The 27909-nt window shown below is 40.5% G+C and overlaps 2 protein-coding genes across 2 annotated transcripts; both read left to right on the forward strand.

The window, feature by feature from the left end:
* Positions 1–6141: 6141 nt before the first annotated feature.
* LOC139477784 (uncharacterized) lies at positions 6142–10656 on the forward strand. The gene is made up of 3 exons (XM_071260201.1): positions 6142–6220; positions 7984–8211; positions 10391–10656. Exons 1-3 carry the CDS (start codon positions 6157–6159, stop codon positions 10654–10656), a joined length of 558 nt encoding a protein of 185 aa, XP_071116302.1. The 5' UTR covers positions 6142–6156.
* A 10706-nt stretch (positions 10657–21362) lies between these two features.
* On the forward strand, positions 21363–27692 carry LOC139477769 (uncharacterized). The gene is made up of 3 exons (XM_071260183.1): positions 21363–21553; positions 24832–25053; positions 27279–27692. The coding sequence occupies exons 1-3, from the start codon at positions 21490–21492 to the stop codon at positions 27542–27544; spliced, it is 552 nt and encodes a 183-aa protein (XP_071116284.1). The 5' UTR covers positions 21363–21489; the 3' UTR covers positions 27545–27692.
* Positions 27693–27909: the final 217 nt, after the last annotated feature.

A 27909-nucleotide genomic window follows, 5' to 3' on the forward strand; every position in this document is an offset into this window, starting at 1 on the left:
CGTCGTCCTGGGGAATGTTATATTGGCGGAAGTCAGCTCGTCTACGTAAAGGGGAGTGTTATATTGGCGGAAGTCAGCTCGTCGACGTACAGGGGAATATTACATTGGCGGAAGTCAGCTCGTCGACGTACAGGGGAGTGTTATATTGATGGACGTCAGCTCGTCGACGTCCAGGGGAATGTTATATTGATGGAAGTCAGCTCGTCGACGTACAGGGGAATGTTATATTGGCGGAAGTCAGCTCTCGACGTACAGGGGAATGTTATATTGGCGGAAGTCAGCTCGTCGACGAGGGGAATGTTATATTGATGAAAGTCAGCTCGTCGACGTCCAGGGGAATCTTACATTGTTTTGTTTTTTATTAACGCCGCACTCATCAGTATTCAAGCTTTAGGACGGCGGATTCTCTATATTGACGTTGGGAATTTGAGCATTCATCCCCTGATTGCTTTAGAATATTACTGTTCTGTCAGTGTCAGGTTATAGTCAGAATTTATGACATCGTGTAAAAGAACGATTATGATGCTCTGTTTCATTGTCAGTATCGTTCGGCTGTTCTACAAACCTATGCACAGTTAAGCTATATAAGCTAAAGTGACACATCAAACCAGGCTTTGATTTACATGACTAGGTTGATTTTTAAAGGACTTTTAAGTTCTAAATCTACCAATAGTATGCTTTAATATGCCATAAACCATATTTACGACTTGTGTTATGTGTGGATGCCAACGTAACGCGGACTATTATCTTACTATATTTTATATGTATGTTCCTATTTACACGACATGTACGTCAACGTTTATTTTCGACTGAAATACGAGCAACGTTCGTCCAGAGATGTAATAACACTCTTAAAATTAGAAAAGAAATTCTTCGTAATGCTTTTTGTTTTTCAGCTGAAGGTAAAGTTGGTTGTGTGTCGTCAGCAAAACTAGAAATTCAGTTTTGTATTGATCGCGGTAATAAGAGATGAATATGAGTTAGAGAGTATTCGGTGCAGATTTGAGAAAGCGAGTAAGTATGAAACCTTTTGTTTTTTACGCCACTTTGAACAGTATTTCAGCTACATGACTCACTTGACCTTTGAGATGACTTACTTGGCTCGTCAATCGTTAAAGGTGCAACACCAATTTTCAAACCAATTTTCCCATCGGTTCTAAACAGGGCAGCTGAGGGGAAACCATTGATGCCGCTGTTATGACTGCTTTTAAACTGGAACTGGAAGTTCTACTACACCAAATCAGAACCAGTTGGGGCGGTGCGGTTTTCATAGGGAGCCTTCAGTGCAGATCGAGAGGTATCTGCAGGCTGTGATTGGAGGATATTCTGTAAGATTTTTATGTCTTCCAAATGTACATCCATCCAGTTATTAAAACTGACCATGTTTTTCTATATTTAGTACTGTCTTTTTCAACATGATGACTTATGTTGAATGTGACCACAGCTATTTTTAAGGAGGTGACATTTGGTGCGAAACTGGCGGGGGGGGGGGGGAGTGTTTAGCTTCCTGTACTCGGAAAAGGAGCTGGCTAAGCTGGTCATTTTTTATGTTTTTATTGCTGCTCTAAGGTCAAACTGTGCACACACGTACAGGTTATAGCTGTTGAATGCTTAGTTATTTTAAAAAAAAATATAACGTTACTATAGAAGTCTATGGGACTTAACAAGGTCTGGTCGGCTCGGAGTCAGTATACTGTGTCTGAGTGGGGTATTCATGTTAAACTGCGGCATGGTATCTCAGTGAGCTAGCACTATAAATCGGCATCAGTTCGGACTGACTACAAGCAGCCACAGTTTTGGTGTAACTGTCTTTCGGTAACCCCTTATACTTCAAGACCAATGTCGAAAACCCCTAACAGTACGGAAAGAGCAGACCCTAAGCAGTAATCTCAATACAGCCAAAGAAATGCAAGGGGACAAAATGGTACAAAGAGTGAACAAAATGTCCACATGCATATATTTAACGTGGTCGAAGTGTGCGCAGAACATTTCCTAAAGATACAAATACATTTTTTAGATCCCGAGGCAAGGGAGTTAACTCGTTTGTCTCGGGAAGATGGGTATTACCTTTGTGACTGCGTACTAAAAAGTATCAACCGTCTCCGTGGTCTAGTGGTAGAGCGTCCGCCCGGAGAGCGGAAGATGCCCGGTCGCGTCATACCAAAAGAGGTAAAAAGATGGTACTTGTTGTTACCCTGTCTGGTGCTCGGCATTAAGGGGCTAAAACAAGGACTGGTCGGCTCGGAGTCAGTATACTGTGTCTGAGTGGGGTATTCATGTTAAACTGCGGCATGGTATCTCAGTGGGCTAGCACTATAAATCGGCATCAGTCCGGACTAGTACAAGCAGCCACACAAACACACACGAACATGCACGTCGCTATATAAGTGCAATAATCTTGGACGCGACGTTAAACCCAATTTCACCTCACCTCACCTCACCTAAAAAGTATCAATTTGACCTATTTCAAGGGATTCATCTGGGTAATTCCGACACGACCCGCTTTACACCTTACATCCATGTAACCAGCATATCCTTGATGTCACTGGTGCAGGTCCTTTCAGAATTTTTCTCTGATTCCATCTTGGAAATGTGAGGGTACAAATACTGTGAACAGTTGTGAGCATGAATGTGTTGTTACACTTAGTTCTCCCAGTGACTCTTGGATCCGAACCTGCAATCATTGGATTCTTGCACGCATCTCTACGCAGCAAATTCCTACTGCGCAATCCGTTTCCAGGGGGGGGGGGGGTTGTTTGCGTATAGTGAGAATTTCCAAAGTGACAGATCGTACACGTTTACGATTTGTGCGAAACCCAAGAGCAATGACGCGATGCAGTAAGCCTAAGGATCATAATCGGGGTAAATTTGGGATTCGAACCTGAGCCAAAACAATGAGACAGTTCAAATGTATAGCGTGATCATATGTGTGATACTGTACCAACACTGTTGTCAGAGTTTAACAACATTAGTTGTTGGGTTATCCAACCGCCACACAATAATAGGGGCGGCCGGGTAGCCTAGTGGTTAAAGCGTTTGCTTGTCACGCCGAAGATCTGGGTTCGATTCCCGACATGGGTACAATGTGTGAAGCCCATTTCTGGGGTCCCCCGCCGTGATATTGCTGGAATATTTCTCAAAGCGGCGTAAATCCATACTCACTCATTTACCATAATTTTGAAACAAACGCGAATACGAAGCGTTGGTTGTCGCCACATTGCCTGACGACAATCTGTGTTAAGTTAAGGCTCTGTACATGGCAAACATCTGAAGTCAAGGTTAATATACATTACACGATGCCGCTTACATGTACGGAGCTTGAATTTCATTGATTTCAGATCGGTAAGACTGACTGAGTCGGGTTTAAAGCCGCTTTTTGATACCATTTCAGTTATATCACGGCGTGTCAGCTTTATATGGGAGGACAGCCCGAAGTGATGCAGGTCTCGGACGTTTACCACTTTGGTGAAGCACACGGTTGTGGTGCTGACAAAGCTAGAAATATCGGGACGAACCGGGATTCAAACCCATTGATGACCTTTTCTCTATTCTGGTATAAATTGTTATATATGCAGTAATCTAAGAAAGTTTAAATGTGCTTTATTTTGAGTAATTGTTAACTTTGTCAATTTTATATTTCTTGATCTTTTTGTTGAACATATTTTTTCGGTCATTTATTAAATTCTTGATTCATCAGAGCTTGAAGTGGGTGTCTTAGCTTGCTGGCACGATGCCCAAACTCATGGTACCATCTTTATAAAACACAATGCAAAGCTGCGACTCAGAGTGTTGGATTAGAACTGAGCATACGCCTTACCAGCATATCACACACGGAAAATTAGCAAAACTCCAGTGACCAATAAAATTCAAACATTTTAAATGCACGGTAACATTTGTCGACCTCAATTCTGTAAACTGGTTGATTTAATAATATACACCACATATCATCGGCGCCAGTAGAAGAAAGTACTGCTCCATGCTAAAGCTGAATATGGTTCCAGACCCAGTTGGAAAGGACGATTTAAGGGTAAAGGGCATCCTTTATGACCTGAACCTGTGGAATTACATAACTTTCGCCATTTCGTATATTTTATGACTTTTATAGAGATTGCGATATTGTACATGATATTAAAGTTTTTCTCACGTTCTCGACTTTTGAAGTAGTAAAATCAAAATTGAAAACCCAGGTCGAGATCGCGATGAACTCGTCCTCAAACCACAACAAATTATTGATGAAAAAGGACACTGGTAAAGATGTCATGTGGTTGATTTCGTACAGGTTCATTTTGTCATTTAATGGCGCTTCTAACTCATTCAAAGAAGCGGTATTAAAATATCTATTTCTCAATTAATTACACTCAGATTGTGGAAGAATCGTCATCAAGTCTTTGAAAGGCATTTAGAAGTGATGCAAATAAGGAAGAGAGTTTATGAATTTCAACTTACGATAAGGAACAACGTTTCGGAGTATATGCTTACTCCTTCATCAGTTGAATGAATGATATAATGCAGAGAAAGGCGATTAGCGCGAGCAATAGACAATGGAAGCCAAAACTTTACAGTGAATTAGCGCTGATAGTTATGGACAAGTGGAAATCAGGACTATATTATATATATATGCTCCCATCCATAAATTCTCTTCCCTCACCATCAACAAATCATGCAATATCCACATCACGTCATGCCTACTTCATCAGAGTAAGTGAGAGAGTAGGGTCTGACGCCGCTTTGAACAGTATTTCTGTTATATCGCGGTGTACCCGCTTAATGTAGATTGCAGACAGAATAGGGGCGGCCGGGGAGCCTTATTGTTAAAGTGTTCGTTCGTTCGATTTTAAATCATGTCAGTTCGGTCAATGGAACTCGCCATAAAGATAAGCAAGCCATGTTCACAGAAGAGCTCTACACTGTAGCGAAGTTAACCGGTCCACTTCCTTCTCCGGTTGACCTTTCCCCGGCTCGTGTGTAGACGATATCGCACATGAGATAACGTTTAATATTTTTTATGTTCGCAAGTGCCCGTCTATTTCTGCGCATATTGATTTAGGTCGTATTGACTTTTTCGAATTATTGAGTCGATAATGGGTCATACACACGTAGCATGACTGTGATTGGAAACTGTAATTGGAGGTGGCGATTCCCTTGAGAGTACAGTGAACCATAGAAGAATTTTGCAGTTACAGATATTTTCTTAATAAAAAAATATGAGCGAAAATATATTCTCTTCAATCCACATTGAAACAATGTCATTTTTTAGGCAGACAATTTCTTTTTTCCAACAATATGAAGCATACGTATTTGTTTCAGGACGTTTCGGGGGACACCCACCACCAACCCCCTTCTCCTCAAGAATATCAAATGGTCGGCCCCCAAATAAACCAAAAAGGCGACACAATCCCTTCCATAGTAATCTCTGAGTCCATTGTACAATTCCGACTATATCATAAGCATGTGTTTATGAATCACTATCAAATAGAGATAATGGTGTTCGCGTAATATATGGTCAATGTTTTTAATAGATATTCATAATTTGTACACTAAAAATAACTGGGTTATTTTTGTTTCCAGTTTTGTTTGCAATTAATGTGTTTTGGCCTCTAATCTGCTTGTCATTTTATGTGGAACGAAATAATCAAACTCAGACATTAAAAGCAGGGCAATATCTCGAATAATACGAATAAGGACGAATACAGAATATCACTACCAATGGCACTGGGTTACTTCGGCAAAGGAAATATGCAAGCAGGTAATATTGATTTTATGTAACTAATCACCTCAAGCCATACGTTTTTGTTTTCACGTCACGATGTGTAATATAATCATAAAAACATTTCACAGTGACGTCAAAACAAATACTAATATACTGATATAATAAGAACAAAGTTGTAATTTTAAACCAGTAACTGCATGTATGAATCGGTTCTTTCTTCTTGTTAGGTGAGCGAATAAATTATTGTATGACAGCACCTGCTGATAAAGAAATAAGGCCACCACTCAGCGCACGCTACCACTGAAGCCTATCCCCTAGACGTCGACAACAACCACACTGTAAATCCCCACATGTCTGGGGTGGACTTATGTTATCAGCGGGCATAAAACAGTACTAACGCCACCTCACAGTCAACTGGAAAAAGGGTGGTCGCCACACTCAGTGCTATGGGGGCTACAAGGAGATCTAATGTGTCCTATTTCATCCTGCTATTTCTGTTGCCAGTTGCAGGTAACTTTATCAAGTTATTTAATTTTAACGAAATAGTTTCTATTTCAGTGGTACATTGAATAATAATTGGATAATAACAAGGATGGGTTATAACTAAGTATATAGGTACATGTGTAACATTCTAAATTTATCATCTACGTAGATAGCACCTCAATAAAGACATGTCAAGGCTGAAAGTCAAACAAATCAGATATATAAAACTTAACCGCAACTATTGTCGATTACTAGAGAAAATATTGTAAAGTCGATACTTGATTAGTATATGATACTTTTTCTCCGTTGATCATGATATCATATTCGTAGATGAAAGTATCTTCGTAGAAGTAAGTATCATGTACGTAGATGATATTTTTTTATAATGTGGCACTAATACGCTTACCAGTGAAAACATTATCAATGATAAAAGAAAACAAGCATATTCTCTCAGTGTTGTGTAACAAAGACTTGACGTCATTCGCAGGCAGGGTGAGTGAGTTGGGTTTAACGCCGCTTTTAATGTCAGCTTAATGTTGAAGGAAAGCCCGAAGTGATGCAGGTCTCAGACGGTAAAAAATTAATTATGTCCGCAACAGCATTCACACTTGTTGAAGTATTGTCCGTCGTTATGGTACTATAATAACATATATCCTCAGATCCTGAAGCAGGGAGGCATCGTGTCTGCGTAAAAGACCTGGTTTCAATGAGATTGCAATAATAATATTTTGAATTCACTATCATTATATCTTCAAGAATGTTTGCCCAATAGTGTTTGATGCCGACAAAATACCCGATGGTTTTTCTTTTTCCCGGTTGATAGGTCTACGGTTTTGCTAGATCCTTCACAGTTTACAGGAGCTCATAACATATAACAAATAAACTTACATAGCTGATATTTACAAAGTGCTGCTTATTTTTAGTGGTGTGAGTTTCAAGGCATCAGTGATTTAGCAGTGCGCGCCAACTCGTGTACAGCTTACTTCGGACATATCGCAAGTTGCAGGTGTGTTTTTAAACCGAATGTCAGGACATCCCCGTATAGATCGCAACGCTATGACATTTGGTGTCTGGTGTAAGAAGCATGTTATTTAATTCTGGGTTCTCTTTTGTTTCGATCTCACAAGATACCGGCAATGAAAAATACATTTAAACACCGGTGGACAACTTATAATATAAATGCATTCATTAATTTCAGTCTCGAGAATATTCAAAATATCCATTTGGAACACACACAACCCCCAACAAAACCCTTTCATTTTCGTAAGAAATATCTGATAAAAGCAGAGTCAATTGTACGATTCCGACTATGTCAAATAGAGATTACACTAAATTTTCGCGGAAAGTTGAGCGTATCCGGCCCCATCGGTGGCACACGTCTCAAACACACTTACGGCAAGGCAGTTGTTCACCTGAACAAGTGACCCGTGAAGATCCGGGATAGAATAGGTCTTCAGCAACCCATGCTTGCCGTAAAAGGCGACTATGCTTGTCGTAAAAGGCGACTAACGGGATCGGGTGGTCAGGCTCGCTGACTTGGTTCCTGCATGTCATCGATCCTAATTGTATGGATCGATGCTCATGATGTCAATCAATGGATTGTCTGGTCCAGACTCCATTATTTTCAGACCGCCGTCATTTTTGGTAATATTGCTAAGTGCGGCGTTAAACAAACAAATAAACACACCTGAACAAGTGGCACAAGTCAAAATAGGAAATTGCATCATACATCGTTTTTGTCAGTGACAAATGAATAATTTGCATTACACATCAAACCATTTCTATTTTAGCTTGCTTGTACTGCTACCAATGTGGCAGCACAGGCTCAGAAGGATCCTGTAAAACGGATACCAAGACGATGGTAAAATGGGCCAGAGACATTGCCAATAGGCTTAAAAATACCTCCAATCCAGATGAAGAAGTAGTAGATACAGACCCTGAAGGAAGGACCTCGCTCTACATCAAGAAGTGTCCCAACTCTAAGAATGTGTGTATGATCGAAACTGTCGAGGGTGCAAGTAAGTTGAGTACTTGGTCATTGCCATGATCTTCACTACACATCCACATCAACATCAGGGAACAAGGGCGACTCGGTCGTCCAGACACCTATGGCGGTGGGTGATCCCGGCTCTCAGTTAACATGTTTCAACGTTCATCACCATTTCTCGTGCTCGTGGGTTTTCCAAAAGTAGTAAACGTCTGAGACCTGCATCAGCTCGGATTTACTCCAACAAAAAGCTGACATGCCGTCTAATAACTGAAATATTGTTGAAAAGGTCGTTTAAACAAACTCACACAGATATATCAATAACTCGCATTTTTCGCATTTTATTCATGCTCGCGTTAATTATAAAATTTACAGTATACATCCTCGTCTCAGGACATCTGCAGTTGTGTTTTGTCTGGCAGCAATATAGTTGAATCGTCAGGCCCTTTTTGAATTATGTCAAATTAAAAAAATATTACAAATGTTTACGAAACATCGACAGTAATACGCGAATATCTATGCTCAAATATGGAAATCGAGGAGAAATGGTACTGAGTGAGTGAGTGGGGCGGTCGGGTAACCTTGTGGTTAAAGCGTTCGCTCGTCACGCCAAAGACCCGGGTTCGATTCCCCACATGGGTACAATGTGATTTTGCTGGAATATGGCTAAAAACGGCCTAAAACCATACTCAAGTTGGGTTTTATACCACATTCAGGAACATTCCAGCTATATCATAACATGTAGGGAATCGAACTCGGGCCTGCGGCGTGCCGAGTGAACGATATAAACATTGGGCTACCACATCGCCTCTTGTATCAACAGGGTGTCATCGTATACTCAACGGTGCGCATCGATGATTATGCTACCAACGTCGTCACTGGTTAGTTTCATGGATCCGGACTGGATTATTCACCTGCCATAGTCAAATGGATGGAATATTGCCATCCACGTAGACAGCATAAAATGATATCCTGTATGGTAATACAGATCTTAAGGTGGTTACCGCTGATTTGTTGCTGTTGAAGTCTGGTTTGTTGTTTTACGCCGCACTCAGCAATATTCCAGCTATGTGACGGCGGTCTGTAAATAATAGAGTCTGGGCCAGACAATCCAGTCATTGACATCATGAGCATCGATCCACGCAATTGGGATACGATGACATGCATCAACCAAGTCAGCGTGCCTGACCACCCGATCCCGTTAGGCACCTCTTACGACAAGCATAGTCGCCTTTTACGGCAAGCATGGGTTGCTGAAGACCTATTCTACCCCGGATCTTCTCGGGTTCAGACCTACAGAAACATCAATCTTACGTCACAGATATTTGCAGGTTGAAGTGAGCGAGTTAGTGAGACTGGTTAACGCCATTTTGAACAACATACAGTTATTGCACAGTATCAGCTGAGGGTAGCCCCTGATATGGCCCTGAGAGAAAACGGCTAACAATCCGGTTTAGATTAGCAGATCCTGGTACGTCCTAAAACGTCTAAAGCAATAGCAGGTTGAAAACGTGATCAAATCTGTTTCTAACCAATGGTGTGTGGCATTAGTTAGTTCATCAATCCAACAGAAAAGGAAAGGAGATTGACTAAACTGAACAGAACCGCGAACACGCACAAGAGACGTTCCTGTAATCACCAATGATACATTGTTCGTCATTGGATCGTCAGTACGGGTTTACTGTCATTGCACTTAAGCCCTACTATGGTCTGAAGGTGATTTAGTACGTTAGGCTTTCAATGGACCCAAAAGACAGGAAACATCGATTTCCCCGCCTCTACCTCCGGTAAATAGTTTTAATGCCATCGTTTTGGTTTGTTTTATGAAATTAGATAAGTTTGACCACAATAAGGGGTACCTGTTTTAAACTTGATATGTCAAATTTTGTGCATACAAGCGACAAAACCATTTCCATAAGCATAGAAAATCTCTGCAGAAAGAAGAGTCTGTTTTAAGATTCCGACTATATTAAAAGCATGTGTTTATGAATCACAATCAAATAGTGAGTGAGTGAGTGAGTATGGTTTTACGCCGCTTTTAGCAATATTCCAGCAATATCCAGAAATGGGCTTCACACATTGTACCCATGTCGGGAATCGAACCCGGGTCTTCGGTGTGACGGGCGGACGCTTTAACTACTAGGCTACCCGACCGCCCCAATCAAATAGTGATGATTCCAGGTGTCAAAACATTATCTCCATCTTTTCAGAGACGTCGGCCACTCTTAGCTACATCCGGGACTGCTCTGACGGGAAGACGTTCTCGTTCGGAAACTTGTCCATGCTGCAGGGCATTGAGCACAACAACTTCACCACGTGTGGCTTCGACACTGACTTATACATGAGCTGTGTCACCACCTGCGATACAGACTTCTGCAATGGACCAAAGGCCGGTGCCTCCTCACGGATGATGTCGGTCGCTCTCCAGATTGCCTGCATGTTGTGTGTCTTCAGAATGACGTGCACATCTTTGTAACGGTGTCGAAGCATCACAGTGAGTAAGTTAATATTCATCGTCACATCGGCAATATTTCAGCCACATGGTGACGAGTCAAAGCATCACAAGCTACGAGGTACCGGAATTAATCGGCTGGCCATTGCAAGGATTCTACTACAGTGAAACCTCGTCAATCCGGAACCCGTTTAACCGGGAACCCCGATTCTGGAAGGAACATATATTCAAAACATATATTCAAAAGGATTATTCGTAAATCCGGAAGTTTTTTTAATCCATAACTGCTCTGCTGTGGATCTCACTGAGTATGCTTTATTTACGATATTGATGGTTCTTGAGAGCATAAACGTAAAGTAGTATCCAAAAATTCCTGGCAGTGAGGAACATGGACAATATAATATATTTGTGATAAAATCCACACTGGGCCACTGACCCAACTAATCAATTCGTTTAAAGTGTGTAAATATGTAATTACTACATGTTCGGGTACCACAAATACTTCTCTGCAGTATCCTGTAGTATTCATTATCTCCTCATTATTCTGGGCTCCTCTGATCGGCCCTAAAAACCAGAATAAAGAAATGAGGATAATGACGGAAATAGCATTGCTTCCGCTTCTAATTGGCATCAAAATGTATGAAACTTTCCTTGTGGCCATCTGGAGGATCATTCAGTGAGGGCATGCAGTCTCACCAGGAGGTATTGGTTGTGTCTTGTCAAAACGATCAATGTCGAAACGATACATGGAAAGTCGAGATATAAGAAAATGAAAAATGGGTGAAGCTTGACCTTCTCTGTGTGTGGGTATGTGTGTGGGTATGTGTGTGTGGGGGGGGGGGGGAGGGGGGGGGAGGTGCGTGTGTGTGTGTGTGTGGATGTGACTGTGTGTTTCTTTCTGTGTCTGTGTATTTGTATGACTGTGTAATTAAGTTGTGGTAACATCGAATTGTCATTGCATTGTGTGGACGTAGATGGTCTTGCAGCAACACCTTTATTTCCTTATTCAGCTGGTTCAACGAGAACCGTATCTGAATATCTCCATAAAGTGTAAAGTGACAGATACCTATATGGTTACCTTTTTACAAGCAAGATAAAAGTCACAGAGAAGGTCGTCTCTTCAAGAGGTCTATGTTGTTGATACTTTTTTAAATCTTATCAATAGGCCTGACTGAGCCTTCGAAAAGATTCGTGACGGTTCGGGCTACCTTGAGTTTGATGTATTTTTCACATGTTATCAATAGGCCTGGCTAAGCCTTCGACAAGCTTCGTGACGGTTCGAATTACCTTGATTTTTATGTATTTTTAAAATCTTATCAATAGGCCTTACTGAGCCTTCGACAAGATTCGTGACGGTTCGAGTTACCTTGAGGTTGATGTATTTTTTAAATCTTATCAATAGGCCTGAGTAAGCCTTCGACAAGCTTCGTGACGGTTCGAATTACCTTGATTTTTATGTATTTTTAAAATCTTATCAATAGGCCTTACTGAGCCTTCGACAAGATTCGTGACGGTTCGAGTTACCTTGAGGTTGATGTATTTTTTAAATCTTATCAATAGGCCTGAGTAAGCCTTCGACAAGCTTCGTGACGGTTCGAATTACCTTGATTTTTATGTATTTTTAAAATCTTATCAATAGGCCTTACTGAGCCTTCGACAAGATTCGTGACGATTCGAGTTACCTTGAGTTTGATGTATTTTTTAAATCTTATCAATAGGCCTGAGTAAGCTTTTGACAAGCTTCGTGACGGTTCGAGTTACCTTGAGTTTAATGTATTTTTTAAATCTTATCAATAGGCCTGACTGAGCCTTCGACAAGCTTCGTGACGGTTCGAGTTACATTGAGCATATTGCACATGTGTCACGGTGTGGCCTCGTTAACTCGAATTCCTGGCAATACCGAATTTATCGAGGTTTCCGTTTTTCGGGAAAAGCAGAGATGACTTCTACCTGGACCAAAAGTTTACATCGTCCTAAACGAAGCACAGATTCATAATGTAGTTCAAATTAAACGATATTTAACCGTATTGATTTTTAAAGGATACGTTTTCTCGATATGTTAGTTCTTTTATATGTTGTACATGAATAATAATGAAGATCTGATCAAACATGTTCCTTTCAAAATCAATGTAACAACGCATGTTTATTTTGTTTTGAAAAATGAAATAAAAACATATACATAATGTAGGCCGAAAGAGTTGTGATTTAATGCAGCATAACGTTGATGAAACTGTTCATATGACGAAAAAGGAGGGACATATTCATGAAAATCTGTTTATTACATCTAAAGTTATGTTCTTATCATCAGTGTCTATATACTTTAAGGTAAAACAACACGAGTACGGCGATGTGACACACCTGGTTTCCACTTGATATGCATTAATTACCACTAAACTTTAATAAACTTACATTCACATTAATTTGACGATCATCTTACAGTGATTGTGATTGAAGACAAATGATATGCACGAGTATATGCATCATCGACAGCTTCTTGTGCAACGGAAGCGATCGAAACGCTACGAAAGTCGCACGTGTATGTTAAAGTTTGGCGCAACGATAGCTTTGAGGAAGGGTCCTTGGGGTAAACAAAAGTGGCCTTACATGTATAAGAACAGTGAGCCGATTAAGTTTGATTGGCAAATACTCTTTACAGCCTAAATCGTTTTTTCTTCGTTTTCGTCATTAACTGATATATTAGCAAGCAATATTTTTACAGAATTTTCACACTGCATAAGGTATATATTGATAATTATTGTTGCTTTTAAATGTAAAAAATAAACAATTCAGTTTGATGTAGAATAAGAAGCTTAATATTAATCACTGGTTTCTCCAGAGTCGGTAGTTAACAAGGCGCTGTGTTAAAGCTGGAATATTGCTGTTTTTTGTTTTCAGTTAGAAAACATTTCTTGCAGTAGAAGGCCCACTTTCGTTAAATCACTTGCCGCACCTTTTAAAACCCAAGAGATATAAAGAAAGAGATCGGTTTTAGATTTTTTTCCCGACTGGTCCCCCGAATCAAATACTTGATTTACGTTTCTAATTTTGAGAATGACTGGGGAGAAATATGAGTTGTTATGTTTACCTTGGTGTGGTCTTATCTGCCTCTCCGACAAACACTCCCCCTTGCTTTATGTTGGTGACATTCAGATCATGGCATAGTGATCAATGCCTCAGTTATAGTGTTAACCTGTATATTGAAAGGCCTTGCCGGACGCAACATATTGCTTTGTGTACCAGGAAGTCTGTATCGTTTTTGTATTGTCACTCTATGCGCCATAACGCATATAATTTGAGAATGGAGGCAAATAACTTGAGTCATTTGGGACGTACAAAACGAAAGTTTTTCTAATAATTAAATTGAAGGTTTAGAGTGTTAGTGAGTGGCTTTTGTCAATTATTCTGTAACACGTGCAATGATAAAATACTTGGAAATCGAGTGAAATGTGCTACGAGTATCCAGCCTGGTATTCCCAAAAAATATTACTCAGAATCCCCTTGGCTCAGAAATATATAGATCCAATGTAAACCCGTGGATGTCAGAACAGTCACATGTACGTAAGAAAAGACAAAACTTAACCTAATCGACTTACTCTGTTCAAAGTAGGTACTTCTGTATTTCCTGACGCCCATAGTGACTACTTGGATATGTTCTTCAAAGAAATAAAGAACACTGTGGCGTGTTGATACGGATAGATAGACAATAAGTCGAGTGGCCCATAATACAATCACACAAAAGTTTACTTTGCCTTACAAATATCCATCTCAAACTAGAAAAATATCACAATTTCTCATTGTTGCAATGTTATATTCTATCTTACATTGTAAATAATATCATGTTTGTAAGTTTGTGAAGATGTGGTGTGCAGTAGGGTTACTTGTATAGTTGTTCAGGTATTTATTTCTCACAGGGGTGTTGTCTTCACAGATAAGTAAAGCATGAACTTTAACACGCTTTGTGGTTAAATGGTAGTTTTTCATTTCTGCCAATTTCTTAAATATGATACATCTAAATATAAACATATTTTTGATATCAATATCCGCAATATCAATATCAGATCATTTAAGTTCAAAATATTGACGTGATTTATAAATTTTATGTATTTATTTGTTTATTTATTTATTTATTTATTTATTTATTTATTTATTTATTTATTTATTTATAGCGGGGGGGGGGGGTGCTAGTGTGAGCACAAATAACACTTGCAAAGGATGAAGTTTGTTTTTTGTTTTAATGTCAACAATGTGGATATAAAATATTAAAAATGTGATGAAAAAATGGTGTCGATAAATACTAAAGAAAGTTCTCCATGCTGAAACTTAACTAACAGATTTCAATAATTACATTATGGAAAAAAGTCCCGCTTGAATTCATGACTGTGTACTTCGGCAAAAACGTTTTACGGTAGAGACAAATCGACTTAACAACAAAAGCTAATATGCGATATGTTTTACACCAGCACTGGTGCAACTGTGTGTAACTGTAACCGACAGAAAGTCCAGTCACAGTCATATCAAACAGTGGTCGTAAAAAAGTGAAAGTAGATGAAATACTTGTGTTGCTATGAATGTCTACTACGATTCACGTATAGGGAAAAAAACTACTGATCCGTTTTATTTAACGCTTACGGAAAATTTGAATATATCAATGTCAGATAACTGAGTTGTCGACTACAAATATGTTTCACAGTATGATACGTTAAATTACTGAACAGATAAGCTGTCGTGCCTATGTCACATGGCATTAAAAAGCTGAGGGACTGTAGCTCACCTACCTCAAATGTGTATGTGCATTCTGAAAATGTTTGCTTTTGGTTATTTGTTTAACGCCGCAATCCACACAATGGGGATCGATGACATGCATCAACCAAGTCAGCGAGTCTGACCACCCGATCCCGTTAGTCGCCTCTTGCGACAAGCATAGTTGCCTTTTACGGCAAGCATGGGTTTCTGAAGACCTATTCTACCCCGGATCTTCACGTGTCCCATTCTGAAAATAAAGCTCCTACCTCTCATGTGTATGACGTATTCTGGAGAAGGAACACTAACCTCAAATCTCTCATGCCATAAAAATGGAAAGAACAACAGCCTCTCAAACACTATCTTGAAAATAAATTAATCCTGATGAATAGAATGGGATTTAACGTCACGTTCAAGATTATTTCACCCATATAGCAATGCGTGTGCGTGCGTGCGTGCGTGCGTGTGCGTGCGTGTCCACCAAGAAGGTTATGGACACCTTATTTGGGGATAACAGAGGTATTATTCATATTGACAGTCTGACACACAGAACAACAATGGACATTTTGCGAAAAGTGAAGTCTGTCAAGGACAAGCGCCGTGGCAAAATTCGACATGGCGTACTTCTTCATTAGGACAAGGGCGGTCGGGTAGCCTAGTGGTTAAAGCGTTAGCTCGTCACGCCGTGGTCCCGGGTTCGATTCCCGACATGGGTACAATGTGTGAAGCCCATTTCTGGTGTCCCCCGCCGTGATATTGTTGGAATATTGCTAAAAGCGGCGTAAAACCATACTCACTCACTCACTCATCAGGACAATGCAACAGTTCACACCAGCCGGTTTGCAATGCTTGCCACATCATCCCTTTTTTCTCAAGATGGCAAAAATATGTTGACATAGTTCTCGATTAATTATCGTAAAAACTGAACAAACGAACATTCTGGAATGTCTAATATATGGTTGCGACTGTATGGCAGTGCTTCCCACGTACTGTGCAACGCATCCTCCGTTCAAATGTTTATCCAACGGAAGCGAGAGATAGACGATAATTTTGACGGAATCAGTCGTACGGGCCGTAACTGTCGTTCGGAATACCCCGTGTTAACGTTTTCGAGGCTGCAGATTAGAAAATACATTCCGAATGTCACTTTCATGATCTGGTAAGCGACGCTTCGATTGGTCGGGGGAAAGGTCATTCTGACGTGACCCGTAATGGGATGTCATTTTAATGAGATTGCAACAAGTACCATCGCCATACAGGGTAACAACAAGTACCATCTTTTAACGTCTTTTGGTTTTACTGTCTATCGGTAACCCCTTATACCCCACGACCAATGTCGAAAAGTTATGCAGGTCTCAGGTGTTTACCACTTTGGTGAAGCACACGGAAGTGGTGCTGACAAAGCTAGAAATATCGGGACGAACCGGGATTCAAACCAATTGATGACCTTTTCTCTATTCTGGAATAAATTGTTATATATGCAGTAATCTAAGAAAGTTTAAATGTGCTTTATTTTGAGTAATTGTTAACTTTGTCAATTTTATATTTCTTTATCTTTTTGTTGAACATATTTTTTCGGTCATTTATTAAATTCGCTTGCTGGCTCGATGCCCAAACTCATGGTACCATCTTTATAAAACACAATGCAAAGCTGCGACTCAGAGTGTTGGATTAGAACTGAGCATACGCCTAATCCGCATATCACACACGGAAAATTAGCAAAACTCAACTGACCAATAAAATTCAAACATTTTAAATGCATGGTAACATTTGTCGACCTCAATTCTGTAAACCGTTGATTTAATAATACACACCACATATTATCGGCGCCAGTAGAAGAAAGTACTGTTCCATGCTAAAGCTGAATATGGTTCCAGGCCCAGTTGGAAAGGACGATTTAAGGGTAAAGGGCATCCTTTATGACCTGAACCTGTGGAATTACATAACTTTCGCCATTTCGTATATTTTATGACTTTTATAGAGATTACGATATTTTACATGATATTAAAGTTTTTCTCACGTTCTCGACTTTTGAAGTAGTAAAATCAAAATTGAAAACCCAGGTCGAGATCGCGATGTACTCAAACCACAACAAATTATTGATGAAAAAGGACACTGGTAAAGATGTCATGTGGTTGATTTCGTACAGGTTCATTTTGTCATTTTATGGCGACTTCTAACTCATTCAAAGAAGCGGTATTAAAATATCTATTTCTCAATTAATTACACTCAGATTGTGGAAGAATCGTCAACAAGTCTTTGAAAGGCATTTAGAAGTGATACAAATAAGGAAGAGAGTTTATGGATTTCAACTTACTATGAGGAACAACGTTTCGGAGTATATGCTTACCCCTTCATCAGGTGAATGAATGATATAAGGCAGAACAAGTGAAAATCAGGACTATATTATATAAAAATACTCTCATCCATAAATTCTGTTCCCTCATCATCAACAAGTCATGCAATATCCACATCACGTCATGCCGACTTCATCAAAGTAAGAGGGGCGGTCGGGTAGCCTAGTGGTTAAAGCGTTCGCTCGTCACGCCGAAGACCCGGGTTCGATTCCCGACATGGGTACAATCTGTGAAGCCCATTTCTGGTGTCCCCTGCCGTGATATTTCTTGGATATTGCTAAAAGCGGCGTAAAACCATACTCACTCACTAGAAAGATCCTGGTTTTACGAGGGGACTTGTTCTTAATTCAGTACATGTAGAAAAAAGTGAAATAGTAGAATTTTTGTTTATAATTAATATTATATATGTAATGTGAACTTCTGTGAGTGTCAGGGGTTGGGGGGGTCATTTGATTGGGGGGGGGGGGGGGGGGATTATGTATATATGTATGCATGTATGTAGGGGAAGAGGGAGGGATGTGAAGGCAATGTATGTAGTGGAAGGGTACACATATGCATAATTATAGTGTAGGTGATTATGATAGTACAGCATGCATGTTCGTAAGTATGCCTGGGTGAGTATCTGCCTGTCTATGTACGACTGCGTGTGTGCGTGCGTGTCTGTATAAGTAATTTGGCGTGCGTGTGCGTATGCATGTGTCTGTGGCAGTGGCTGTTGATCTCTCTCTCTTTCTCTCTCTCTCTCCCTCTCTCTCTCTCTCTCTCTCTCTCTCTCTCTCTCTCTCTCTCTCTCTCTCTTCGTGATTAAAGATAGATATCTCTGAATGTGTAAAGATGTGCAATACCACTGCTGTCAGGGCGAACAGAAACGTTATGATATTCCTTTTTTTAAGTTTTTCCTGGAACAATTTCTTAGAAAGAAATCCAAGTCACAACCAGTACTTATCCCCAACCCCCAACCCCCAACTCCACCCCAGCCCCTACAAAACCCATTAAAGCCCACTTACTTCAACACCACCCACAAGCACAACCAGACCCCATCCCACCTCAACGACCCCTGCAGTGTGTCAGCTATCTGTGTCAACAATATAACTTCCCATGCATGTCACCCCACAGCCTAAATGAACAGCTGATACAAAAACTGAGGAGATTGAGTGAGTGAGTAAGGTTTAACGAAGCTTTTAGCATTATTCCAGCAATAATTTCGGCGGTCGGGCATCGAACCGGGTCTTCGGCTTGACGAGCTAATGTTTTAAGCACAAGGCTACCCGACCGCCCCGGCTGAAGAGATAAAGACTCGGTAACCAGATTTCCGCACACCCGATCCGCCTGTTTTACAAGGGTAAGATAGCAGTAAGGTACTTGTATAATGCTCAATCACTTTCACCTAAATTTAAGAATGATGTTAACCTGTTGACAATGGCCGTCTCCAAACTGATATACAACATCATCAACCCAAAATATCTCGAGCCCCGTTGTAAGGAAGACCCCCATCTCTATGGCGTTCTAGACAATACCCTGGTCAACAGTCTGAGGCGCATCATAAATGTCATCTGTTTAGTTTATGACATTATGACTCGTTCAGAAATGTTCAACAAGGTAACAAGGCTACATGTATGCACGTACGTTTTAAGAGTCAGTGTTCCTCCACTTGAAGACATTTCTCGGCATGGTTGTCATGTTGTGATTGTTTCAAATCCTTTGTATCACAAGGCTGACAGGAGAGAAAGCTATTGTTAATGACCACATTTTGACATACTGACACATTTGTATCCTCTTTTAATGTGGCCGAACCAATGTCAAATTTATTAGTACACGTAAGTATTGTTTTACGCCGCAGTCAGAAATAATATCAAGTCTGGAAGAGGCAAACCAGTGGATGATGACGTGAACATTGATTCACGAAGTCGGGTCGCTGTCACATTAATTCAATCAGGCCAATCACTCATTCAAACCGACCCGTGAAGATACGGAGTTGAATAGGTCTTCAGCAACCCAATGTTCGCCGCAAGAAGCGACTATACTTGTCGTATGAAGGGACTAATCGGGTGGTCAGGCTCGCTGACTTGGTTGATGCATGTCATCGTATCCCAATTGCGTGGATCGATGCTCATTAGAGCAATCACTGGATTGTCTGGTGACTCGATTTCGATGTCGGATGCAATTCCCTATTTTGACATTTTTGTACCATATTTTCCCCAGGGTTAGTTTTCAAGTGAACGAGTGACTTGTCCTTGCATGTGCCTGTTACGGGTGCCAACGGTGATTAAAACATTTAATCATATTCAAAACTTTCACATTTTTGTAGTTCCGTAAAATTAATAAAACATGCTCTAGTTTTTACTCACGTGACCGATTTAATACAAAAAGTTGTCATATATTTCCACAAAATGTACATATACAAAATCTTATGACACTATATTGGTATGTACATTTTAAATCATGTCAGTTCGGACAATGGAACTGCCATAAAGATAAGCAAGCCATGTTCACAGAAGAGCTCTACACTGTAGCGAAGTTAACCATTGCACTTCCTTCTCGGTTGACCTTTCGCCGACTCGTGTGTAGACGATATCGCACATGAGATAACGTTTTATATTTTTATGTTCGCAAGTGCCCGTCTATTTCTGCGCATATTGATTTAGGTCGTTTTGACTTTTCGAATTATCGAGTCGATAATGGGTCATACACACGTAGCATGGCTGTGATTGGAAACTGTAATTGGAGTTGGCAATTCCCTTGAGAGTACAGTGAACCAAAGAAGAATGTTGCATTCAGACCCGATATTTTTGCAGTTACAGATATTTTCTTAATAAAAAAATATGAGCGAAAATATATTCTTTTTAAATCGGCATTGAATCAATGTCATTTTTGTGGCAGACAATTTCTTTTTTTTCCAACAATATGAAGCATACGTATTTGTTTCAGGACGTTTCGGGGGACACCCACCCCTAACCACCTTCTCCTCCAGAATATCAAATGGTCGGCCCCTAAATAAACAGAAAAGGCGACACAATCCCTTCCATAGTAATCTCTGAGTCCATTGTACATTGTTCCGAGTATATCATAAGCATGTGTTTATGAATCACTACCAAATAGAGATAATGGTGTTCGCGTAATATATGGTCAATGTTTTTAATAGATATTCATGATTTGTAACTGGGTTATTTTTGTTTCCAGTTTTGTTTGCAATTAATGTGTGTTGGCCTCTAATCTGCTTGTCATTTTATATGGAACGAAATAATCAAACTCAGACATTAAAAGCAGGGAAATATCTCGAATAATACGAATAAGGACGAATACAGAATATCACTACCAATGGCACTGGGTTACTTCGGCAAAGGTAATATGCAAGCAGGTAATATTGGTTTTATGTAACTAATCACCTCAAGCCATACGTTTTTGTTTTGACGTCTCGATGTGTTATATAATCATAAAAACATTTCACAGTGACGTCAAAACAAATCCTGATATAATGAGAACAAAGTTGTAATTTTAAACCAGTAACTGCATGTATGAATCGGTTCTTTCTTCTTGTTAGGTGAGCGAATAAATTATTGTATGACAGCACCTGCTGATAAAGAAATAAGGCCACCACTCAGCGCACGCTACCACTGAAGTTTATCTCCTAGGCGTCGACAACAACCACACTGTAAATCCCCACATGTCCGGGTTGGACTAATGTTATCAGCGGGCATAAAACAGTACTAACACTACCTCACAGTCAACAGGAAAAAGGGTGTTCGCCACACTCAGTGCTATGGGGGCTTCAAGGAGATCTAATGTGTCCTATTTCATCCTGCTATTTCTGTTGCCAGTTGCAGGTAACTTTTTCAAGTTATTTAATCTTAACGAAATAGTTTCTAGGTCAGTGTTATATTGAAAAATAATTGGATAATACTAAGGCTAAGTATATAGGTACATGTAGAGAATACCGGATACCCATACGCCATGTTTGTGTCATGCCATTCTTAGAGCAGCACGAGACAGCTTGACTTTTTTTAAATTGGGCGACGAAGCTCAACATAAGCAGGAAGATACCCGACTTGCATTTGTATCGTTGAATATGATTTAACCCCGAAATTGAACCTCAAGGCAATTCGTCAACATCGAAAATTGGACATCAACAAAAAAAAATAGAAGTTCTATGATGACATAATGTAACCTTCTCAGTGACATGTATCGGCAACACAACAAAATCGTAAACTTTGATTTTCTATTGACTTTGAAACTAAAAATGACATTTCCTTGCGATAGTATATGTTTCAACGCCCCCAAACCCGATGTTACTTTAGCGAGGCGGATAAAAAAGGCAACTAAAGCACACTAAGAAATTGTTACAAAGGAATGTGGAGGACGGTATCCGGTATTCTGTATTCTTGTCAGTATACATTTTCAAAAGATTTCTTGTCATGTTTGATCGACTGTGGGAAAAGCATTCGGCGATTGACATGACGTAACATTGTCAAATAATCGGTCGTCTCATTTTGTGTCTGCCCAGTAAGGGTTCAGTTACCGGTAGGGTAGGACTTGTTAACCCTTCTCGCGAACACCTGGTGTCATCACTGGTTTCAAGTGATCCATTCATATCATTTTCACCTCTATTTTGTCTTTTAAGCTCATTGGAATCTGTTTCGGAGGATGATCGAGACTATATATAGATCGATGTATATATTTACATTAGTTTACACTGAAGCCCCGTTAATGTGGACAACGTAGGGGCAACGAATCTCGGGGATAACGAATAATTGTAACTGGTAATGTTACTTATTTTTTCATGATGTCGGATTAATGGTGTCCGGATTAAATGTTAATATACTCCCTTGGGGATCTTCCAATACCAATTCGTGTGATCATTTCGAGAACAGATGACCTTTAATGTGATCACACTTGCTTATATCAACTTGTCTAACGTATAGTATCATTGTGAAATCCCTATATTCCTGACCCCATTAGACTGGAAACCCCTCTTTCCGGTCAGCGACTGTTAGTAATCAATGTGTTATACTTAATCGACTTACAGAGAATGGGATCATTCAGGCGTCCTATTCACGAAGCTGTTGTAGTGCTAAAATTGTTATAAAAATAGCGTGTCGAATACAAAGCTATCTGAGCCTTATCTCGAAGCTGTCTTTGTTATCTTGACGACAAAAATTAACACAGGGTCGGACCTGTCTTTGCAACTTTGGACATGTAAAATGGCGGACAACAGATGGCATTGTAAAGAAAACGTATGCATAGGTGGATGACATGTTGCCCATGAATTAATATTCCATTCCTATTAGCGTATTAGTGTAACATTCTAAATTTATCATCTAACGTAGATAGCACCTCAATAAAGACATGTCAGGACTAAAAGTCAAACAAATCGGATATATAAAACTGACCCGCAAACATTGTCGATTACAAGAGAAAATATTGTCAAGTCGATACTTCATTAGTATATGATACTTTCTTCTCCTTTGATCATGATATCATATTCGTAGATGAAAGTATCTTCTACGTAGAAGTAAGTATCATGTACGTTGATGATATTCTTTTATAATGTGGCACTAATACGCATACGAATGAATACATAATGAATGATAAAAGAAAACAAGCGTATTCTCTCAGTTTTGTGTAACAGATACTTGACGTCATTCGCAGGCAGAGTGAGTGAGTTGGATTTAACCCCGCTTTTAACAGTATTCCAGTTATATCACGGCGTATCAGCTTAATATTGAAGAAAAGCCCGAAGCGATGCAGGTCTCAGACGTTTACCACTTCGATGAAACTCACGAACATGGGTACGGTGCTGACAAACCTAGAAACATAATCGGGGCGAACCGGGATTCGAACCCACAATCATAGGTTTCTGCACAGCGAATCGCGGCGCCTGAAACGACTGGGCCACCAGTGCCCCCTATTCGCAGGCAGAAACAACAGAGTTCTTGTAGACTACAAACAGACCTTATGTATCTGTTCTGATTGTAAAATTAATAATGTCTGCAACAGCATTCACACTTGTTGAAGTATTGTCCGTCGTAATGGTACATATATCCTCAGATCCTGAAGCGGGGAGGCATCGTGTCGGCGTCAAAGACCTTGTTTCAATGAGATTGCAATAATAATGTTTTGAATTCACTTTCATTATATCTTCAAGAATATTTGCCCAAAAGTGTTTGATGCCGACAAAATACCCGATCATATATAACAAATAAACTTACATAGCTGATATTTACAAAGTGCTGCTTATTTTTGTGGTGTGAGTTTCAAGGCATCAGTGATTTATTTAGCAGTGCGCGCCTATCGTCCTAACTCGTGTACAGATTACTTCGGACATAACGCAAGTTGTAGGTGTTTTTAAACCGAATGAAAGGACCATCCCCGTTTATATCGCAGGGTTATGACATATGGTGTCTGGTGTAAGAAGCATGTTATTTAATTCTGGGTTCTCCTTTGTTTCGATCTCACAAGATACCGGCAATGAAAAATAAATTTAAACACCGGTGGACAACTTATAATATAAATGTATTCTTTAATTTCAGTCTCGGGAATATTTAAAATATCCATTTGGAACACACACAACCCTCAACAAAACCCTTTCATTTTCGTAAGAAATATCTGATCAATTGAACGATTCCGACTTGTCAAATAGAGATGACACTAAACGTTCGCGAAAAGGTGAGCGTATCCGGCCCCATCGGCGGCACACGTCTCAAACACACTTACGGCAAGGCAATTGTTCACCTGAACAAGTGACCCGTGAAGATCCGGGATAGAATAGGTCTTCAGCAACCCATGCTTGCCATAAAAGGCGACTATGCTTGTCGTAAAAGGCGACTAACGGGACCGTGTGGTCAGACTCGCTGACTTGGTTGATGCATGTCATCGCAACCCCATTGCGTGTATCGATGCTCATGATGTCAATCACGGGATTGTCTGGTCCAGACTCCATTATTTTCAGACCGCCGTCATTTTCTGTAATATTGCTGAGTGCAGCGTTAAACAAACAAATAAACAAACAAGTGGCACAAGTCAAAATAGGAAATTGCATCATACATCGTTTTTGTCAGTGACAAATGAATAATGTGCATTACACGTCAAACCATTTCTATTTTAGCTTGCTTGTACTGCTACCAATGTGGCAACACCGGCACAGGAGGATCCTGTGAAACGGATACCAAGACGATGGTAAAATCGGCCAGAGACATTGTCCTTCAGCTTATGAATAGCACCAATCAAGATGTAGTAGATACAGACTCTGAGGGAAGGACCCAGCTCTACATCAAGGAGTGTTCCAACTCTAGGAATGTGTGTATGATCGAAACTATTGAGAATGCACGTAAGTTGAGTACTTGGTCATTGCCATGATCTTCACTACACATCCACATCAACATCAGGCAACAAGGGCGACTCGGTCGTCCAGACACCTATGGCGGTGGGTGATCCCGGCTCTCAGTTAACATGTTTCAACGTTCATCACCACTACCCGTGCTCGTGGGTTTTCCAAAAGTGGTAAACGTCTGAGGCCTGCATAAGTTCAGATTTTCTCCCACAAAAAACTGACACGCCGTCTAATAACTGAAATATTGTTCAAAGGGTCGTTCAAACAAACTCACACAGATATATCAATAACTCGCATGTTTCGCATTTTATTAAGATTTACAGTACACATCCTTGTCTCAGGACATCTGCAGTTGTGGTTTGCCTAATATTGTATCTGGCAGCAATATACGAGGGGTGTTCATTAAAGATTTCCCCTAAACCACATAGGGTTATCATATTTGGTGTGGTCGGACATCTGTGGAAACAGCTTCCATTCCTGGTCGCCCCCATTCAGCCATTGATGAGGACACTATCCATCAAGTGGAGACCGCCATTTTGGCAGACCGACGTATAACTAACTGTTCGCCAGTTAGCACAAGATGGCAAGATCAGTGTAGGGTCTGTGGAAAAAATCATCCATGGCAATTTGAACATGCATAAGCCGGCTGCACAATGGATTCCCAGGTTGCTCACACCTTTCCAAAAGCAGGAACGAGTAAATTGCTCAAAAGGATATTTTGGACATGTGTAAAAAAAAACAGGCAAACTTTTTTGACAGACTTATCACACAGGATGAAACATGGGTCCATCACTATGATCCTGAGACTAAAGTTCAGTCGATGCAATGGAAGCATGTGGAGTCACCACTCCCAAAGAAGGCACGTGTCCAACCCTCTGCAGGCAAGGTCATGCTCACGGTGTTTTGGGACCAGCAAGGAGTAGTGATGATGGATTTCTTGACAAAGGGTACCACAATTACAGGAGCTTATTATGCTTCACTGCTGCGGAAATTGCGGGACGCTATCAAGCTTAAGAGGCGTGGCATGCTGACCAAGGGAGTCCGTCTCCTGCAAGACAATGCTCCAGTACACAACTCTCATGTTGCCCAGACAGAAGCGCGGTCCTGTGGCTATGAAGTCCTTCCACATCCTCCTTACTCTCCTGACCTTGCACCATCTGACTTCCACCTCTTTCCAACCATGAGGTCATTTTTGAAGGGAAAACGTTTCACAGATGATGAAACACTGATTTCTGAAGTCAAGTCCTGGTTTGAGATGCAAAATGAGATCTTTTACAAGCGAGGTCGCCATAGTTGCATAAAACGATGGGAGAAGTGTGTAACTATTGGTGGTTCATATGTGGAGAAAGACTAATACCTATGCCAAGTTTCATTCCACTAGGTCCAAGTGGGTCAGGGGAAATCTTTAATGAACACCCCTCGTAGCTGAATCTTTGGTCCCCTTTTGGACCCCTTTACTTTACACCCCGACATAAATGAGTACACAGTCGTGCAAAAATATGAATTACGTAAAATTAAAAAAAGATTACAAATGTTTACGAAACATCGACAGTAATACGCGAATATTCATGCTCAAATATGGAAATGGTCCTGAGTGAGTGAGTGGGGTGGTCGGGTAACCTAGTGGTTAAAGCGTTCGCTCGTCACGCCGAAGACCCGGGTTCGATTCCCGACATGGGTAAAATGTATGAAGCCCGTTTTGGGTGTCCCCCGCCGTGTTTTGCTGGGACATGGCTAAAACCGGCCCAAAACCAGACAGAAAACATCGATTTCCCCGCCTATACCTCAAGTTAATAGTTTTAATACCATCGTTTTGGTGTGTTTTATGAAATTAGATAAGTTTGACCACAATTAGGGGTACCTGTTTTAAACCTGATATGTCAAATTTTGTGCATACAAGCGACAAAACCATTTCCATAAGCATAAGAAATATCTGCTGAAAGAAGAGTCTTTTGTAAGATTCCGACTGATTCAAAAACATGTGTTTATGAATCACAATCAAATAGTGAGTGAGTGCGTATGGTTTTACGCCGCTTTTAGCAAAATTCCAGCAATATCACGGCGGGGGACACCAGAAATGGGCTTCACACATTGTACCCATGTCGGGAATCGAACCCGGGTCTTCGGTGTGACGGGCGGACGCTTTAACTACTAGGCTACCCGACCGCCCCAATCAAATAGTGATGATTCCAGGTGTCAAAACATTATCTCCATCTTTTCAGAGACGTCGGCCATTCTTAGCTACATCCGGGACTGCTCTGACGGGAAGACGTTCTCGTTCGGAAACTTGTCCATGCTGCAGGGCATTGAGCACAACAACTTCAGCACGTGTGCCTACGACACTCGCGGATACATGACCTGTGTCACCACCTGCGCTACAGACTTTTGTAATGGACCAAAGGCCGGTGCCACCTCACTGATGATGGCGGTAGCTCTCCAGATTGCCTGCCTATTGTGTGTCTTCAGAATGACGTGCACGTCTTTGTAATGGCGTCAAAACATCACAGAGTGAGAAAGTTTATATTTATCGTCACATCGGCAATATTTCAGCCACATGGTGACGAGTCAAAGCATCACAAGCTACAAGATACCGTAATTTATCAGCTGGTCATTGCGAGGAAGGAACATGTACATATATTCAAAAGGATATGTCTCCATTCCGATGATTCGTAAATCCGGAAGTTATTCTAATCCAGACCTGCTCTGCTGTGGATCTCACTGAGTATGCTTTATTTACGATATCGATGGTTCTTGAGAGCATAAACGTAAAGTAGTATCCAATACCTAAGAAAACGGAATTCCTGGCAGTGAGGAACATGGACAATATGATATATTTGTGATAAAGTCCACACT

This window comes from Haliotis cracherodii, unplaced genomic scaffold, assembly GCF_022045235.1.
Source record: "Haliotis cracherodii isolate W230 unplaced genomic scaffold, xgHalCrac1.p SCAF_35, whole genome shotgun sequence".
Lineage (NCBI taxonomy): Eukaryota > Metazoa > Mollusca > Gastropoda > Lepetellida > Haliotidae > Haliotis > Haliotis cracherodii.

Excerpts from the sequence above, each read along its gene's own strand:
- LOC139477784 (XM_071260201.1), top strand. The coding sequence starts at position 6,157 with ATGGGGGCTACAAGGAGATCTAATGTGTCCTATTTCATCCTGCTATTT. Across the intron at positions 6,221-7,983 it reads ATTTCTGTTGCCAGTTGCAG|CTTGCTTGTACTGCTACCAA; the intron begins GTAACTTTATCA and ends TTTCTATTTTAG. Across the intron at positions 8,212-10,390 it reads CGAAACTGTCGAGGGTGCAA|AGACGTCGGCCACTCTTAGC; the intron begins GTAAGTTGAGTA and ends CCATCTTTTCAG.
- LOC139477769 (XM_071260183.1), top strand. The coding sequence starts at position 21,490 with ATGGGGGCTTCAAGGAGATCTAATGTGTCCTATTTCATCCTGCTATTT. Across the intron at positions 21,554-24,831 it reads ATTTCTGTTGCCAGTTGCAG|CTTGCTTGTACTGCTACCAA; the intron begins GTAACTTTTTCA and ends TTTCTATTTTAG. Across the intron at positions 25,054-27,278 it reads CGAAACTATTGAGAATGCAC|AGACGTCGGCCATTCTTAGC; the intron begins GTAAGTTGAGTA and ends CCATCTTTTCAG.